An 11,607-nucleotide genomic window follows, 5' to 3' on the forward strand; every position below is an offset into this window, starting at 1 on the left:
GTGTGTGTGTGTGTGTGTGTGTGTGTGTGTGTGTGTAAAATAGTATATCAGTTTGGCGAGTAAACAAAAAAATTTACTAGCCAATGGCGATTATATTGCCAAGGTGTGCGTAGAGGGTTGGGCTTATGCAAAACTCAGTTTAATACAATATGTAATAGTTTTCCATCTCTTACCAAATGGTTTTGGCCTGAAAATCAGTTGAAGACACCTTCCATGAGACATTTCACAAATTCAAAATATAAATAAAATATCATTTTGTTCTGAACAAATATAATTGAAAAGCACATATAATTTACGCCTTCCTCCCTGCTTCCCAAGCTTGATCATTACACCCTACTGTGCTGTTTCCATAGCGACGCAGTGTAGAGCACTACAATCTCTTTCATTGACTTTCATCATTTTTAAGCATATTTATAGAGCACAAAGCAATAATTTAAAAAAGAAAACTAGTTCATTTATGCCCATAGCAGAAATGATGATTGAGTTACACACCAATGTATAATGATTAGGGGGTCATTCAAGAAGGAGTTTTTCATAATGAGCAATAATAGTAGGGATACTTGCCTTAGTAAACACTGCTAATAAAATAAACTCAGGGTTTATTGTGCAGATTACTCTGAATGGGGAAATATTGTGAAGGTCAGCATGCACATAGCCTAGTGCTGCCACGTTGTGGCTAAAATAATAATTACAGGAAGGCAGTGCATTCATAAAGTCCTGTCTCTGCTTTAGTGGGAAAAGCTACAGATGTCTACAAGCGAGCGACGGAAGATCTTCTGCTCCGTGACGTTTCACCTGGCTGCTGTGCTGTGTGTCATCTGGTCACTCTATGTTCTGATTGACCGCACGACTGAAGAGATTCGCCAAGGCAAGAACAATGGTAAACACACTGACATGCATAGGTTTAGTGTTTGCAAGAGGGCATGAGATCAGAATCAGAAGAGCTTTATTACCAAGTATGTTTACACACACAAGGAATTTGACTTGACGACAGGAGCTTCCAGTGTAGAAGAAAGTACAAACATAGTGCAGACATACATGATAGTGCAGACATACATAGGAATAACACAGTAGGGATGTAATATAACACTAATATAATAAAAAAAAAGAAAAATTGAATAATGTACTATATACAGAAATAGAAGTATAGGAACAAAAAGTAACAAAATGTTTTTTTTGTTAACTATAATAATCCTGATATCTGGAAAAAAAATAAAAATAAAATAAATATATATATATATAATAAGTAACAAGTAACAAAATGTTTTTTTTGTTAACTATAATAATCCTGATATCTGGAAAAAAAATAAAAATAAAATAAATATATATATATATAATAAGTAACAAGTAACAAAATGTTTTTTTTGTTAACTATAATAATCCTGATATCTGGAAAAAAAATAAAAATAAAATAAATATATATATATATAATAAGTAACAAGTAACAAAATGTTTTTTTTGTTAACTATAATAATCCTGATATCTGGAAAAAAAATAAAAATAAAATAAATATATATATATATAATAAGTAACAAGTAACAAAATGTTTTTTTTGTTAACTATAATAATCCTGATCTAATCTATTGTTTAACCTGAAATATTACTATAATAATTTTCATGCTGCCTGCCTTTCCAATGCACCAAAAATTACTAAAATATTATTTGTATTGAATCGAAGAATGTCCTTTTTTTGGTAAATGCCCATGTAAAGAGCTGTTCAGTCAGGCCGACTTTTTGACTATTTGACCATAGGTACCCTCCTTTTAAACAGTTTAATTTATGCTATAGCAAATTGTAGCAAAATTTACATTTGAGGTATAATTTGACTGCATGTAATTTATGTTCTAGAACAAAACATGAACATCTCTGTAAGTCTCATAATACTCAACTTGAACAGCTATTGAATGTGAAGCAGCAGCGAGGTATAAAAAGTGAATTCATCAGGGCCAGTAATTGTCAGTGTAAAGCCCAAGAAAACTGGGACAAATTAGAGCAAGAGAGAAAAAAAATGCACCATTTAATGCAATGATATAAGTTGTGTAATGCATCAGTGTTTCAGTGGAAGCCCTTGTGTAGCCGTGTCAGAAGCAATTCTGCTTCAGAGTAGCTGGAAGATAATATAATATAGTGCTGTAATTCCATGCCATGCTGTCATTGCACACACAGCGTTGGTGCGTTTGTCCCCTCTCAATGCCGTAGGGGTGCTGGAGTGGCCGTTCTGGACCAAGCTCATCGTGGTGGCGGTCGGCTTTGCTGGAGGACTCATCTTCATGTACATTCAGTGCAAAGTCTACCTGCAGCTCTGGAGGAGGCTGAAGGCTTTCAACAGGATCATCTTTGTACAGAACTGCCCCGACACCGTCCGCAGCGGAGAGAACAGGCCGCCCCCTGTCACCCAGAGCAACGGCACGCACAGGGCAGCGGAGCTTTCCGCCCCTCAGACACAAACAAACACAGGAGGAGTGGAAATGGCCCCTGTTTGACGATTGTTAAGACTGCACCAGACAGCCAGCTCTTTAACCTCCTGTCTGTAAGCAGACTCGTCTCCATCCTTGATGAGGCCGATGACTGTAGTGTCGTCTGCGAACTTCAGGAGCTTGACAGATGCAATGTAGTGTTATTCAGTATTGCTGTGTGATCCACTTATTATATCATTTAGTGTAGTACAGCTGGAATGTTGTATTGAACAATCAGAATCTAGTTTTGTAAGAGGATTATATTGTGGTGAATTGCAGTAGTGTTGTAAAGTAGCTTTTTATTTTATTTCTAAAGAATCATCAGTACTTTTGACAAAATGTGTTTATAAAATGGGTACTCCTCGTTTAAAATTAAAAATGTAACTAGGATTAAAATAAACATTTAAATCTAAAACTAAAAGATAATGTAATATATAAATGAATACTTTAATAAATAATAATATAATATAAACAATAATAAATACTAAAAAAGCTATTTTATTAGGCATAGTGTGGGTCACCCATTTTAAGATCACATGATATGCTTAAGTTAAAATTCAACTACTTTAAGTGTAAAAACACACGTTGTATTCAAGTTAAGCATCTTAAGTTGGTCAGCATCTGAGACGGAGTTATTTTTGTATCATTGAGACACTATTATAGGTTTGATTAATATTTAAAATTAGAATTCATATAATATTGAATTGATTAATATAATATTTGATTTATTTTCCATTTTAATTTTAAAGTTTGAGTCATTTTATTGTTTTTGTCATTTTATTAGTTATTGTGCCCTCTCAATGCCGTAGGGGTGCTGGAGTGGCCGTTCTGGACCAAGCTCATCGTGGTGGCGGTCGGCTTTGCTGGAGGACTCATCTTCATGTACATTCAGTGCAAAGTCTACCTGCAGCTCTGGAGGAGGCTGAAGGCTTTCAACAGGATCATCTTTGTACAGAACTGCCCCGACACCGTCCGCAGCGGAGAGAACAGGCCGCCCCCTGTCACCCAGAGCAACGGCACGCACAGGGCAGCGGAGCTTTCCGCCCCTCAGACACAAACAAACACAGGAGTGGAAATGGCCCCTGTTTGACGACGGATGCTTGGTGCTCTGAAACTCAGTAGCTGAAAAGTTCAGGAAAGGGCTCCTGGTGTATATGACCAAAGTGATGTGATTTACATAAAAGCACTTTTTTATTTTTATTAGAGGGTCGGAAAGCTTATATAAGAAGTTTATATAGGGCTGTCAGATTATAACGTAAATTTTACAAAACATGGTGTAAAAACATTACCGCATATAGTCATAACCCCAATCTATACGTAAATAGTGTAATAAGGCATTTCCTTATTGTCTGAGCCATTTATGCTTAAACAACCTTCATGTTTTTTTTTTGTGAGTCTGCAGTCATATCATTAAGACTTATTAAAAAGGCAAGACACTTTAGGCAAAAACTTTTTTTTTTTTCATGCACTGGTCAGTTTCGAGATTTTGTGCTATTTGTATGACAAGTGTAAAGAAAACATCCAAAAGAGACACATTTAAGTGTTTTTATTATTATTATTGCACTTTGCATCTATAGATTTTCATATAGGGCTGTCAGATTATAACGTATATTTTACAAAATGTAAATAGTGTAATAAGGCATTTCCTTATTGTCTGAGCCATTTATGCTTAAACAACTTTCATGTTTTTTTTGTGAGTCTGCAGTCATATCATTAAGACTTATTAAAAAGGCAAGACACTTTAGGCAAAAACTGTTTTTTTTTTTCATGCACTGGTCAGTTTTGAGATTTTGTGCTATTTGTATGTTTCAGACTAGTGTAAAGAAAACATCCAAAAGAGACACATTTAAGTGTTTTTATTATTATTATTGCACTTTGCATCTATAGATTTTCTCATAAAGAGTTTTTTCATGCACCAAACTTTACCTAAACTTTATTCTAAAGGGTTTTACTGAAGGGTTTGTTCATATATAATTTTCCTGATTTTATACATTTTATTCCTAAAAACATGGTGAAAACATATTTTTCTTAGTTGACAGTATTTTCTGATTTATCAAGTGATTAAAAGATAGGATCTAAAATCCCCTATGCAAAAACTTTTGGCTCTAATATGTCAGCAAATGAAACAAGAATTTTGAACCTGTGCAAATTAGTGCTTGTTTAATTAGATTAAATTTGCATATTCAAACATAACATTTCAGGAAAAAAAAATGTTTGCAATTTTTTATGTAATCAGTCAACAGGGGACATTTGGTGGTATCTATCAGTTAAAGGAACTGTTCCCAAAATGAAAATTTACTCACTCTCAGGCCATCCAAGATGTAGGTGACTTTGTTTTTTCATCAGAACAATATGAAATGTAGCATTACATCACTTGCTCACCAGTGAATGGGTGCCGTCAGAATGAGAGTCCAAACAGCTGATAGAAGTTAAAAAAAAATTCTCCAAATCTGTTCTAATGAAGAAACAAACTCGTCTACATCTTGGATGGTCTGAGAGGGAGTACATTTTCATTTTTGGGTGAACTGTTTCTTTAAATGTTTTATCCTATTCACCTGTGGTGTCTTGCCTTAATTGATTGGCAGCCCTATTGTATAGCTTAGATATATTTCTTACTGCTTAGATGTAAAAATTCTTTCATTCATAACATGTTCTGAAGTGATTTAGCTGTTCTCTGCTGCTTCGTAGATTAGCGAGAACTCTGTGACATCTGAATGTAACGGGATCAGAGGTGAACACTGCAGTTACAGCAGTCATTATTCATGGCACAGAAGTCAATCCTCTAGATCAGGAGTGTCAAGCTCAATTCCCAGAGGGCCGGAGCCCTACAGAGTTTAGATTCAATCCTAATCAAACACACCTGATCCAAAACTACATGGTATGTGTGTTGGAGCAGGGTTGGAACAAAACTCTGCAGGGCTCCGGACCTCCAGGAATTGAGTTTGACCTGCTCTAGAGCTTTGGCTCTCTCCTCAACTGTCCTTACAAAGAAATAGAATTAAATTCATTTAAAGTCTTCAACAAACCAAAGATACAAGATACATTTACATTGATAAATAGCTTGTATTCTTCAATCTTTTTAACACAATTACTTAGTTTTCAGTGATCTGTAAGAAAAGGTTGTAAATGTGTATTTTTTTCTGTTTTATATATATATATATATATATATATATACACACACACACACACACACAAGAAAATATACACATTGTCATTAGTCTTCAAAAAAGTCAACTGAATAAAAAAAGTTGTAATAAGAATGCAGTGGATACAAGCAATTCAGTGATAAGGTGATATGAGACAAACTTTCTTGGGTTACACTTTATTTTAAGGTGTTCTTATATTTTAATATACCTATTAATAATTTAATTTCATTACTTTATTATCAATAAATTAGTGTTATTACTATAGTAAGTATGTGTAACAAAAACAAAGTGTTACCCATTTCTTGCTTTAAAAAAAATTCACACAATAACCTTTTGGCATGTTTATCGGTCTAAAATAAATGGGTAACTATGGTAACCAGGATGGCATTAAGTACAGGATCTATTTTTATTTTCTTTTTAAAAACTTATGCAGCTTTTGAGGAGGTATGTTTTGAAGGGTTTGTGGAGAATAGTGTTTAGTTATTTGTAAGACAGATTTAATATGCAGGTTTGGAGGCGATCATCTTTTGCCGAGTGTTATTCAGAAAGAATTCAGCAAATTAAAAAAAAATTTTGTATTGTAATTTTCTGCAGTGGTGATCTTGATATATTAAAATAATTATAAAACAAACACACATAGGGCCATGCCAGGATCATGAGATGATCAACATCAGTGTTCACAACTCGGATGCACATTATAAAAGAAACATGCAAAAATCAGTCCGTGCAATAAACCAGTGAATGTCTCAAACGGTTTCAAAGTCTCTGTTTATTTATGAACTAATGATACTGTTACCTGAGTGACTAAGTAACACCCTTCCTCACAACAACATATTTTTGCAAGAGGCTTAGTGCACTCTGGTTACTAGTAGGAAGCACTAGTAACACAAAGCAACGTCTTGCTCTTTCTGTCCTTACACAGCATGATGTCCATTCCTCTACTGTAAACTGTAGTAGAGCTGCAGGATTGCTATAGGTCTGTATCAGAATTCCGAGATGCATCTTCCTTATTCTCTTCTTCCATGTGTTTATCTTGTGAAACTGCAGACACGGTGCTATCAGAGCCTTTGGCTGAAACCTTTCTCATCTTAATGTTGGGGAGTTTCTTGAGGTCCCCGGTCCACTCTCTATCAAACAAATGTGGCTCAAGGTTAGACGGGTTTGATATGTTAAGGGTTGAAGGGTTGAACTTTACATCGCTAGTTCCAGAAATTCTTTAAATCTGAAGACTTGCTATGAACAGTTTTAAAGAACATACTTTTAAGCAGTAATTACCTGAATATTTTCAGATGCTTAGAGTTGATGATATCAGGGATTTCTGTAAGGTGAAAAAAGAAAGACAACTTTTAACCATATATAGCATGATGTTGCCTAAGGATAACGAAGATTAACAAGAACATTATGCATATAGAATGGCAATAAATGGTTAATAACGAAGGATGACTTTAGTTAAACCAATACAAATATTTGCATGGCTTGAGGAGGATGCACATTCTTGCTCTAATGCACTCACCTTGGAAAAACATAATTAACTATGTGTGTGTGTGCAGCTAGAAGTATTCAAGCAGGAAACATTTTATACAAGCATTCTTAGCACTGCTCACATAAAACTCTTAAATGGCAGGAAACAAAAAGCTATGTGTGTGTGTGTGTGCAGCTAGAAGTATTCAAGCAGGAAACATTTTATACAAGCATTCTTAGCACTGCTCACATAAAACTCTTAAATGGCAGGAAACAAAAAAAAGATAAAGGAGACCTATACAAAAGTTAATGCGAATATTGGAAACATACCAAAGCCATTGCCTTCATACTGAGCTCTCTCTCGCTCCATTGTTTGTTTGATGATAGCTTCTCTAGAGCCGTGCTGACGACCCTGTCGTCCTTTAATACTGTTCGCTAACTCAATCTGCTCCAGCTCTCCATCAAACCGGTGAAGGTACCTGAGAAAGAAGACATGAACCAAGATGCCCGTTTTATTATTATTATTCTCAATATACAGCATTTTCAACTAAATCGAAGACAGTGCTGTGTACTAGAACTTTACAAGTCAAAACAACATTTGCTTAGGATTGTCATACCTCTCAATTATATTACAAGCATCTTGTTTGGTGTATTCTGACTTGTCAGGGTCCAGCTGGCTTTGGAACCACAACAGTTTTTCACCTGCAGAAAATGAGTTAAGCGGCTTAGAGGAATCTCTAAGTTTATGAAAGGTTCTATTATGAACGAATGTTCTACGTTACTAGAACACTCGTTCAAAGTTATGTGGTCTTTAATAACGACCTCCCAAAATGTTAGCACAAAAACATCATTTGGACATCGTTCATGGGACATTATTCTGAAAGGTTTTAGTTTGACATTCGTCTAACGGTTTTTTTTTTTCCCTCGAACGTTACTACTTCAGAGGACATCAGAGTAGCATTCCCAAAATGTGTACAACATGGTAAAACTGAATATTCGCCTAATGTTTTCTCTAACGTTCAAATGACCAAGAAACCCGTTTTTAAAACATGTTAAAAACAACAAGGACGTCTTAAGAACATTCAAATAACGTTTGGGAACATACTTTAGTATAACACACTGGTATACTTTGACAAACTGGTCAACAAACAAGCTTTCAGAAGACAGTTCAAAATAAAAATCAACTACTCACCAATCAAATTTAGACGCTGTGCCTTTTCACCCTTTAACCTAGAAGTGATTTTAACACATATTCCATTTACAGACGTAAAAGCATAAAAAGTAACCGTGGCAGTACGAAAAACGTTTTATTTTCGTGAGTAAATGTAAAGTGAAGCAGAAACGACTCGTACTTTTCTTTCCTCTGTTGTTTGATGGCAGCGCTTGCTAAATATGCAGCTTTTCTGCTGTATGGGTGAATAGTCTTCTTCTCCACCTGTCCCTTCCCTTTCGCTGCCTTCGGCTGAAGTGAGAATCCTAATTATTAAACACGCCATTCAAGGTAATTTTTAATTAAATAAAGTTTTAAACCAAAAACTTACCATATTTGTTGATATAAGAGAAAGTCTGTCTTTCACACGTGTGACGTACGGGGGGAGATTTGAGGCACGGACCGCTGAAGCGGTTCTACGGTATTTTTGTTCCGTGTATTATTGACATTAGTCATGAGTTCCGCCGGAATCAATATTCTTTATTCACACGATGAAATGATCAGAAAATAATGTTTTTGTAATGTATTTCTTATAAACTTTCAAAATTACTTTATGACAATGGAAACAAGAAAAATCTATTTAGTTTTTGACACAAATTACTATTATAGTAATATTCTTTTTATATTGCATTTTGTGCATTCAATATAATTCAATATACCTGTTGTCAATAAAAACGATTTAGCTTTTAATCTGGATTTTTTTTTTTTCGTATTTCACTCTTTTTTATTTTTTTTGGAATTTCTCTTTTTATTTTCATTTCATTTCATCATTTTTTCATGAATGTATTTTCTAGTTAGAAGGGTTATAATTCCATTTTTTTTTTCAGAAAGAGTGAGAGAGAGAGAACAATATGCATTGAATTGAACGAAAATTGAATATATTTAAACCATATTCTCTATTGATATCATCCACTTAATTTAAACTGAATCATATATTTTTAAATGGAAAAAACAAGAACAAATAGAACTAATCAAAATGCTCATTTTAATAATTTTCCAACTGTACGGTTGTCTTTTATCTGCTTTAGCTGTTTTATATTGATGCAGCTTTTCTGCTGTATGGGTGAATAGCCTTCTTCTCCACCTGTCCCTTCCCTTTCGCTGCCTTCGGCTGAAGTGAGAATCCTAATTATTAAACACGCCGTTCAAGGTAATCTTTAATTAAATAAAGTTTTTAACCAAAAACTTACCATATTTGTTGATATAAGAGAAAGCCTGTCTTTCACACGTGTGACGTACGGGGGGAGATTTGAGGCACGGACCGCTGAAGCGGTTCTACGGTATTTTTGTTCCGTGTATTATTGACATTAGTCATGAGTTCCGCCGGAATCAATATTCTTTATTCACACGATGAAATGATCAGAAAATAATGTTTTTGTAATGTATTTCTTATAAACTTTCAAAATTACTTTATGACAATGGAAACAAGAAAAATCTATTTAGTTTTTGACACAAATGACTATTTAATATTCTTTTTATATTGCATTTTGTGCATTCAATATAATTAAATATACCTGTTGTCAATAAAAACGATTTAACTTTTAATCTGGATTTTTTTTTTTTCGTATTTCACTGTGTCTTTTTTATTTTTTTTGGAATTTCTCTTTTTATTTTCATTTCATTTCATCATTTTTTCATGAATGTATTTTCTAGTTAACTTGTGTTCTGCAGTGAGGGACTACTGAATCTATGTGCAAATGACCAAAAAGAAGGAAGGAAAGGAAAACCCTGTGTGTCCGTGTCTCCTCAGCAGAGAGCGCCCGCGGGTCACCGACAGTCTGTCGCAGCTCAGCTGGTGCATATGTCACATGACTCCAGCATGGATCTTCAGCAGGGACCTGAGCGCTCGCCCTGATGGGGAAACGAGAATCCCGGAGTGCGTGTTTGTGATAAACGGAGCGCGAGCATGCCGACGCTGCTGCAGAAGCTCTTCGGCAAGAGAGCGGTCGGTAACGGCAGCGCCCGGGACTGCTGTACGGCGGCGGAGCAGTGGTAAGAGCGCTAGCACGCGCACATACTACACCTATGGATATGCAGTCACGAGCTCTTCACACCTGCACGCGCCAGTCTGTGCGCTTTATATGACACTCACTTTGATATTCTCCGCGGCAGACAGCTGTTTTTTTTTCTACAAGAAAGACTAGGTGGTGCAAATACGTGCGAGTTTATGATCACCATTTTATTGTGTCATCGCTTGCAGGCCATCGAGTTACTTCATCTATATGTGGAGTCCAGTCAGCTGAGCGCCAGTCCATGCGTTATGTAACTCTTTCAGTGCATTTATGCTTGCACAATACTTGCAAGTTGTGACCGGTTTTTATTTTGAGAGTACAACAATTATGCATTTCTGCTGTGTGTTTCCCCCTATATTCTAGTCAGAGTGGGTGGAGAGGGGCTTTCTGGGAGAGTCGAGTAGAAAGCATACAGATAAACCCAATGTTATATTTCCTCGGTGTTTGCTCTCAACTGAAATTAGAAGAAAACATCTATATCAAAAAGCCATAGAAATATAATTTAGCACAAAAAAAGTGGTTTAGTGGCAATTTGTCCCATGTTAGAAGAAATCATGTAAACATGATTTAGGAATGAAAAAGTAAGTGTGTGTGTGCGTATACATACACGTACATACATACATATATATCATTTATTTGATCAAAAATGCAGTAAAAACAGCAAAATTGTGAAATATTATTACAATTTAAAATACGTGTTTTTATGTTAATATATTGTCAAATATAACTTATTCCTGTGATGCAAAGCTGAATTTTCAGCATCATTACACCAGTCTTCAGTGTCACATGTACAGTTGTGTTGCTTGTTTGTTTGTTTTTTGACACCTGTGATACTTTTTAGGATTCTTTGATGAACAAAAAGTAAAAAAGAACAGCATTTACTTAAAATCTTTTGTAACGATATACACTACCGTTCAAAAGTTTGGGGTCAGTAAATGTTTTTTCTTTCTTTTTTAAAAGAAATGAATACTTTTATTCAGCAAGGATGTGTAAAATTGATAAAAAGTGACGGTAAAGACTTATATTGTTACAAAAGGTTTCTATTTTGAATAAATGCTGTTCTTTGTAACTTTTTATTCATCAAAGAATCCTGAAAAAATTATCACAGGTTCCAAAAATATATATATATATATATTAAGCAGCAAAAACGGTTTGATAATAAATCAGCATATTAGAAAGATTTCTGAAGGATCATGTGACACTGAAGACTGGAGTAATGATGCTGAAAATTCAGCTTTGCATCACAGCAATAAATTATATTTTAAAGTATATTCAAATAGAACACTGTTATTTTAAATTGTAATAATATTTCACAATATTAC

General features: G+C 34.8%; 3 protein-coding genes across 4 annotated transcripts in view; 2 read left to right on the top strand and 1 right to left on the bottom strand.

Moving 5' to 3' along the window:
- Positions 1 to 2,719, top strand: part of marchf1 (membrane-associated ring finger (C3HC4) 1) — a 14,533-nt gene extending 11,814 nt beyond the window's left edge. The window contains exons 8-9 of one of the 2 annotated variants that reach the window (XM_016565775.1): positions 733 to 928; positions 2,605 to 2,719. In XM_016565775.1, the coding sequence (XP_016421261.1) occupies positions 733 to 927 (195 nt within the window). In that variant the 3' untranslated portion in view covers position 928; positions 2,605 to 2,719. Of the gene's footprint in view, positions 1 to 732; positions 929 to 2,166; positions 2,484 to 2,604 lie in introns of those variants that run through there. The other variant, XM_016565776.1, reaches the window with a different exon arrangement.
- A 3,194-nt stretch (positions 2,720 to 5,913) lies between these two features.
- LOC107750473 (translation machinery-associated protein 16) lies at positions 5,914 to 8,721 on the bottom strand. Its single transcript, XM_016565841.1, has 7 exons — positions 8,605 to 8,721; positions 8,416 to 8,525; positions 8,256 to 8,293; positions 7,681 to 7,765; positions 7,394 to 7,542; positions 6,878 to 6,920; positions 5,914 to 6,729 (listed from the first exon to the last, which is right to left on the bottom strand). The coding sequence occupies exons 1-7, from the start codon at positions 8,605 to 8,607 to the stop codon at positions 6,573 to 6,575; spliced, it is 585 nt and encodes a 194-aa protein (XP_016421327.1). The 5' UTR covers positions 8,608 to 8,721; the 3' UTR covers positions 5,914 to 6,572.
- A 1,357-nt stretch (positions 8,722 to 10,078) lies between these two features.
- Positions 10,079 to 11,607, top strand: part of LOC107750416 (folliculin-interacting protein 2-like) — a 33,004-nt gene continuing 31,475 nt past the window's right edge. The window contains exon 1 of the mRNA XM_016565777.1: positions 10,079 to 10,265. Within this exon, the coding sequence (XP_016421263.1) occupies positions 10,180 to 10,265 (86 nt within the window). The 5' untranslated portion in view covers positions 10,079 to 10,179. The remainder of the gene's footprint in view (positions 10,266 to 11,607) is intronic.

The sequence above is a fragment of the Sinocyclocheilus rhinocerous genome, unplaced genomic scaffold (genome assembly GCF_001515625.1).
Source record: "Sinocyclocheilus rhinocerous isolate Xijiao unplaced genomic scaffold, SAMN03320098_v1.1 scaffold1, whole genome shotgun sequence".
In the NCBI taxonomy this organism is placed as follows: Eukaryota; Metazoa; Chordata; class Actinopteri; order Cypriniformes; family Cyprinidae; genus Sinocyclocheilus; species Sinocyclocheilus rhinocerous.

Excerpts from the sequence above, each read along its gene's own strand:
- LOC107750473 (XM_016565841.1), bottom strand. Across the intron at positions 7,766-8,255 it reads ACAGCGTCTAAATTTGATTG|GTGAAAAACTGTTGTGGTTC; the intron begins GTGAGTAGTTGA and ends CATTTTCTGCAG. Across the intron at positions 6,730-6,877 it reads AAGCATCTGAAAATATTCAG|AGAGTGGACCGGGGACCTCA; the intron begins GTAATTACTGCT and ends TTTGTTTGATAG.